Genomic DNA, 6,530 nt, shown 5'->3' on the forward strand with positions numbered 1-6,530 from the left:
TTTTTCAGCGCGGCACAGCTGCTGCTGTCGTTGCCATTGCGCTTGCTAAAATATAAAGTGTTCTGCCCTGTTACCAATGCAGTTTGTTTGGTATGTTTAGGGAGTATTGTTGGTGAAAGCTCTTTAAGCTCTCTTCTGGTATGGGGCAGTTCAGCATCTGTTAAATACAGGCTTTGTCAGTGCTGCTGTAGCCATATCTCTCTTAGCTTGATTATAATTAGCTTCAGCACTGAAAGGTTTGAGATAAAGGTGGGCTCGGTCTGTTTTCACCCTTATCAGTACTTGAGCAGAGCAGATTGATGTTAACTCGGGTGTGACAGTGTTGTCCTACAGTCACGCACGTCGAGTATCTTAAAAGCCTTTCTCGGTGTACTGCACCTGAAAATGGCAGCACTGGGTGCTCTGAGGTGAAATGCACGGAGGTTAATAACAGATGAGGAGACATACAGAGGAAGATTACCAGAAGAGAGAGCTGTCTTCTTCCTGAAGGAGGATTCCACGTACCTGAGTCGACACCAGGCTTGAAGTTTGCTGCATTCCAGAAGAGCATGTCAGCACTTGACACTTGATCCTTTTCTTTCAAGCAAAACAGCAACTTTTTGCACCTGCACCTGCTCGGTTTCTTTGCTGTTGTCTTGCCAGCTGTGAAGAGCACTTTACTTGGTTTGGACAACAGGGTTAGTTCAGCTGACAGCCATGGTGTGTTTTGAGGCAGGACAGCAACAAGCAGAGAGTCTGCAGTTACTGAAGATGGTAGAGTAATTACTCTACTCTGCCTCAGGCTGGCAGATGAGCAGTAACAAGGCTCTTGTGACAATCTAGTGTAGCCCCAGTTCTTGCCTCTATTCCACTCTAAGCTTCTGCAGGCCTTGCTGACTCAGAGACATTAATTCCTGGCTCCCAGGCAGAGTGAGAAACAGAGTGCTGAGGCTGAGTAAAACCAGCTGGACATCTTGTGGAGTCCTGTTGCTAAGTCTTCTTTCTTTCTTTGCCTTGTCCAGTTCTGGGAGGATGCGGAGAGTTAAAGCAGTGCTTGTTAAAGTTACAGAGGAGGTGCACAGTGTGTTTTGGGATAAGGAGGAGGAGAAGAAAATGCTTTGAAAGCTGCAAATACAGAGCATTAGACAGCCAATCTGGGCAAATTTTTCCTATAAAGTTGATACTAAGAAATATCTATTTCAGTGACAAAAAGAATCCGATTCTTCTGATATTTAAAAAGGTAGCTGGATTTATTTGCATGGTCATATGGCAAAAAGCTTAGACCAGCACCTTTTCTTTCTGTCCATCCTTTTTGTTTTGCAAAAGCAGACTGTGTATCTCAGTGTTGCTTGATCCTCAGTCTTCTGTTTTGTGGCCCAAGTCCTTTTGGCAGCTTCAGTTCTTGGAGAACTGGATATATTTTGTATTTTAAAACAAGGTAACGGGTTTCAAACTAGGTAATACTTAACTTTCCTGTGTTCTGGCAAACAATACTGTTTTGTATGCAGTGTAATTTAAGCTACTGGTTGTCCACCAGGCAAGATTTTGATGTATATCTGGAGAATCTTGGTTTAATCAGTGGAAATAAATTTGAGCTGGCCTTTTGTCAGTGTCCTTGAGGTTGCAGGATGTAATTATGTGGAGTTCCTGTGCTAGCTGCATTCAGCTGGATGGTAAAATTACTCAGGTTCATCAAGGTAAGTAGAATCTGTGGAAGTACTGTGGAGGTACTTGGCAAAACCAGTTGAGTGGGAAACGTACTGCAGCAATACTGCAAATAATATTTTTCATACCTGCAATTTTATTTCATTCCTATGCTAGTTTGTAAGTCAGTTAAGGGGAAGACTTCAGCACTGTTGTATATAGACAGGCTAAAGCAAAGATCAGAAATGCAAACACAAGTGCTAGCTTCTGGGATTTAAGCCTGTAAGTTGAAATTGGAATTCATTCTTCTGAAGCACCAAGAGCGTATCTGTGCATTGGGGGCACCAGTGCCACTGCAGAGACGTCTCTGGCTCTCCCTGGAAGCCAAGGGAGTGCAGTTGTTCTCATGTTCTTGGGTTAGACCAAACTGTGGTCTATTATGAGCTACTGCAGAGGGTAGATGTAGCTTTAGATTTTAAGGAACATATATATCCACCTTGTGCAGAATACTGTATTGTCTTGTGCTGGTAATTGTCAATTGAAATATCTCTGTTTTATTTCCTAGTGAGCCCTTAGATCCCTAATATGTTCATGGGCTTGAACAGAAATTGCCTCTCTTAACATAATACTGTGTAACGTAGGATTTCTTGTATTTTCCACTGAGGTACCTGGAACACAGTACAGGATTAAATGATTCTCAGTTTAGTGAGAATTAACAGTTGCTGTGAAAGAAACCCATAAAAACACAGTTTGATTTTTAAGTTTTGTATGTTCAAGGATCTGGACTAACCTTTTTAAGTAGTTCCAGTTATATTGGCCCATCTACATTCTTGTTCAGTATTCTCTTTCCTTTCTAGGCAGCTGTAGTGCTGTGCCTGGATGTAGGCTTTACGATGAGCAGTTCTGCCTCTGGTGAGGAGTCTTCACTTGAACAAGCCAAGAAGGTTATGACAAAGTTTGTGCAGCGACAGGTAAGTGTGACTCTACGTGTGATTAAAAACTGTTAAAAGGGGGAGAGGAAGCAGTGACAACTGTGAAATATTTTCCTCTTTTACTAATACCTGAAATAAATGAGAGATGAGTAGTGATTAGTCCTTTTTTTGTGCAGGAGTAACAGTGTTCTTTGTTTCAGCTGGACTTTTGTGGAGATGCAGCAATTAGATTGGTCACTTTTTTCTTTAGGGCAGTAGAAACTTTCAGGGGGAAAACGTAGTCTTTCTCTAAAGTGTTTCAACCTTCTTAAGACTTACCATACTGAAGACTCATTTCAAGGATTGAGTCAGACAGTTTTACTCTTTTTTTGCCAGATATCCTCATGTCAGTCCATCAGTTTAATTATCTCTGAATTGGGGAACTCTGTAAGATTACATTTTGGTAGGATAGCACTGAAAAAGTGAATCCACTGTATTTGACGTTGTTTTAAGATCAGTTCAACTTGCTTGAGTCTACCTAACACAATTGTGCATGAATCTACCTGTGTTTTTATACTTGTTTTGTAATTTCTCTGTTTCCAGATTTTTGCTGAGAGTAAAGATGAAGTCGCTGTAGTTTTGTTTGGCACAGATGGTACTAGGAATGACCTTGCCAGTGGGGATCAATACCAAAACATCACTGTACATAGGTCACTAATGCTACCAGATTTTGATCTGCTGGAAGACATTCAAGATGTGATTAAAGCAGGCTCTGAACAAGCTGACTGTATCCTTTCGTTGTAGAGCTCTTCTCGAGCTGATCAGCTACATAGGAGGTAGGAAGTTAGTGTTGTCAAACGGGCCCAGGTTTGCCTCCAGAGTTTTAACTACGGTCGGCTGATTTGTGGTTGCAAGTTTGTTCAGAAACAGATGATCTGCGTTTTGATATTCTTTTAGGCTAGCAGGCCTAGTCCTGGCCATAGGAAATTGTTGTTTTTATGAAGTGTTCTGTTAAGTAAAGAGGACAAAGATAGCAATAAAATAATTTTAGGCCTCAAATAAGGCATGAGGGTTTTTTTAAATAATGTTCAGAACTTGGTTCACTTTTTTGTTAAATAATATTATTTATGAAATACGTTGGCAGAAGTACCAGGAGTCAGACAAAGCAGAAGAGAGGTTTATCAGATTGTTTTCCATATAAAGTATTTCTAACCTTGCCAGATGACACTTGCTGGTTTGAATGTTGTTCAAGTTCGAGTGTTTTTTGTTGTTACCTGCATAAGGTGAAGAGTTTTAAAAGAAGGTGAACTCTTTGGTGTCCCTTTGTGTGTCTCATTTACGTACTGCTCTAACTTCCTGTGTTGTTTTCCCTCTTTTCGGCCATAAAGTGATTGTAGTGGACTCTGTTCAAATGGTCAGAGCTGCTTCCAAGCAGTGTGCAGCCAGTGCAGTCAGCTGTGTCTTAGCAGAAGCAGAGTCATGTTCCTTCTTCAGTTGGTGGGCAGATATGTGCGTGGTGATAAAAATACGTTCCTAATTAAAACTGTGAGGAAGAAACCATGCCAGATGCAGATGTTTTGAGGGAAAGCTTGCGTGAGAAAATGGTATCATGTTTTGAAAGTACAAGTAAATTTTGTTTGTGGATTCAGAGTAATGTTGTAAAGATTCGATTGTTCTTTTGTGTCTCCTCATTGACGGTTAAAAGATTGGGTAGTGGAGCAGTCTTTTTAGTGTTCCATCAGTTAAATGGGGAAGAGATAAGATTACAGAACAGACAAGTTATATGGGAAACTTGACTAAAATGCGTGTTTGTCAGTGTTTGGCAGGGTGTGAAAACAGAAGACTTCCATAGGAAAAACACTTTTGTGACATGATTCATGTTCTAAATGAGATTTTTCTTAAACCTGCTTAGTTCTGGATGCAATTATTGTGTGTATGGACTTGCTTCAGAAGCAAACAATGTGAGTATGTAACCCAAAGCCTTTTACAGAATCCTGACCTTGCACTTTGGAGCTGATCGGATTTTTTGTCAGTATTAGATTTCCAGTATTGTATAAATATGGAAAATACTTTAAAAAAATATTAAAAAAACCTAAATTTAAAGAAAACACTACAGGGTCTGTTCCTGAAGAATCCCCAGGAAATACCTGGCTTCTCCAGATAATCTGAGAGCTTTCTGATGCAACTGGGAACTAGAAGTAGATTCATGAGAATATTAATGACATTATACAAGGCACAAAGACTTCACAGTTCGTATGATCTGTTTTCAAAAAAACATTCACATGTTAAAACGCGTAGAAAAGGGCTACTAAATTTATAAGGGCTATGGTGTATCTTGCAAGGAAAGAAAGAAAACAAAACTAGAAGTGTGAGTTTGTTCAGCCTAGCAAATTAAAGGCTATTGGAGAGAGAGTGGCTGTTTGTAAATATGCAGGGTGTAGGAGATAAATGTGCAGTAGGAAAAAACACTGTTCAAGCTGAAGGAAAAGGTTGGCACAAGTATTACAAAGTTGTCAATAAATGGACTGGAAATTTGACCCTTTCTAACACTCAGTGGACTGATGGTCCAGGGAAAGGAAGATAACCTGACTTCCTCTCAAAACAGAGATTGAACATGTTGTTAAAAAGGTGATGTGATCTAACTGTGGATGTAGTAGATGAGACTTAGCAATGCAATTTGTGTTCTTATGAATAAAGTCTAACAGGCATGGAGAGCTGTATCAATTTAATGGTTAAAACTGAGTTGTGAATTAAAATAACTGTATTTATGGCTTGAATAGTATCACCTTGAATACCTACAGAGCAACTGCTTTTGTTATCTTGTGGGTAAGTTGCTTGTATGCATCAAACTCTGATATGGGGTTTACCTTCAATTGAGAAAATATTGGGTAAAATTCAAGGAAATCACCTTTATGGTTGAATGTCTAGATAAAAACTGCAGCAATTCAACTGAATTTTTTCCTGTAGCTGGCAGAACTTTCTGGTGTTTATTGTTAATACTTTGCATATTAAGTAGGCTTTATAGTCCACCTTATTCAGTGGTTCTACTGAATAAGCTCACTAAAATGGAACCCCTGCCAGCAGCAGTACTTTAAAATACATTTTCTATTGTGACAAGGACAGAGTTACAGTTGCAAAGGAAATATCTGCTATAATCAATAAACAGCCTAACATTTTTGTTAGTGCTGTATCTACACTGGTGAAAATTGGCAGAATTCAATTCATTTGATGTAGTTAGTGATTTATGCAGTCACAGGGCTAGAGTCCTCAATTTTAGGGGGTAGGAGTGAGTGGGGGGAATCATATAAAGATAAAAACTTACCATAAGTGAGAAATGATAGAGCAACTGCCAAGTCTGTTTGTTTGTTGGTTTTGTTGTTGGTTTTTTTTCAAGTTTATTTGTTAAAGCTTCACTTTTGTAAGGAAAGAATTAGAAAAATGCCCTTTAGATATTTTCAATATATGTAAATGTTCTTTTTGTGTTTTAAGAGGAAAGAAATATGAGAAGAGACACATTGAGCTGTTTACAGACCTTAGCAGTCCTGTCAGTGAGGATCAGCTGGATATTATCGTTGATAACTTGAAGAAAACTGGAATGTCACTTCAGTTTTTGTAAGTATGGAAGTGGCTGTTATACACTGCCATTTTTTAAAGGGAAATCTTTATTCTGTCTTAATAATGATCTTGAAGGAGCTGGTTATCTGTTGCTGTATTGTTTCTATAGAGGTGTACCAGTATGTAACACGAATCGTTATAAATACATAAATCAATTACACATGCCATGTATTCCAGTTATGGACCAAGTACACTTGATTAAGTGATGTGCAAATACACGTTAAGATGATGGCTTCTTCTCCAGTTAAGCTTATAGCTTACAGCTAAAGTCTAAAATGGGAGACAAAAGATCTGTATAAGCTGAGAAGTGGGAAACGGTGAGCCAGAAATAGCCTCAGCAGCAGTGGTTTTGTCACAGCAACAGCCTAGATCCTTTTAGGT

At 39.1% G+C, this 6,530-nt stretch overlaps 1 protein-coding gene across 1 annotated transcript; it reads left to right on the top strand.

Moving 5' to 3' along the window:
* Positions 1–1,649: 1,649 nt before the first annotated feature.
* LOC104540201 (X-ray repair cross-complementing protein 5-like) lies at positions 1,650–6,146 on the top strand (the record flags this gene model as incomplete). Its single annotated transcript, XM_010183945.1, has 5 exons — positions 1,650–1,676; positions 2,481–2,594; positions 3,138–3,321; positions 4,447–4,495; positions 6,024–6,146. Coding segments are annotated over exons 1-5 (497 nt in total), but the record flags the coding sequence as incomplete, so codon positions are not given.
* Between the last annotated feature and the right edge of the window lie 384 nt (positions 6,147–6,530).

Source organism: Mesitornis unicolor, unplaced genomic scaffold, assembly GCF_000695765.1.
Source record: "Mesitornis unicolor isolate BGI_N332 unplaced genomic scaffold, ASM69576v1 scaffold50520, whole genome shotgun sequence".
Classification (NCBI taxonomy): domain Eukaryota; kingdom Metazoa; phylum Chordata; class Aves; order Mesitornithiformes; family Mesitornithidae; genus Mesitornis; species Mesitornis unicolor.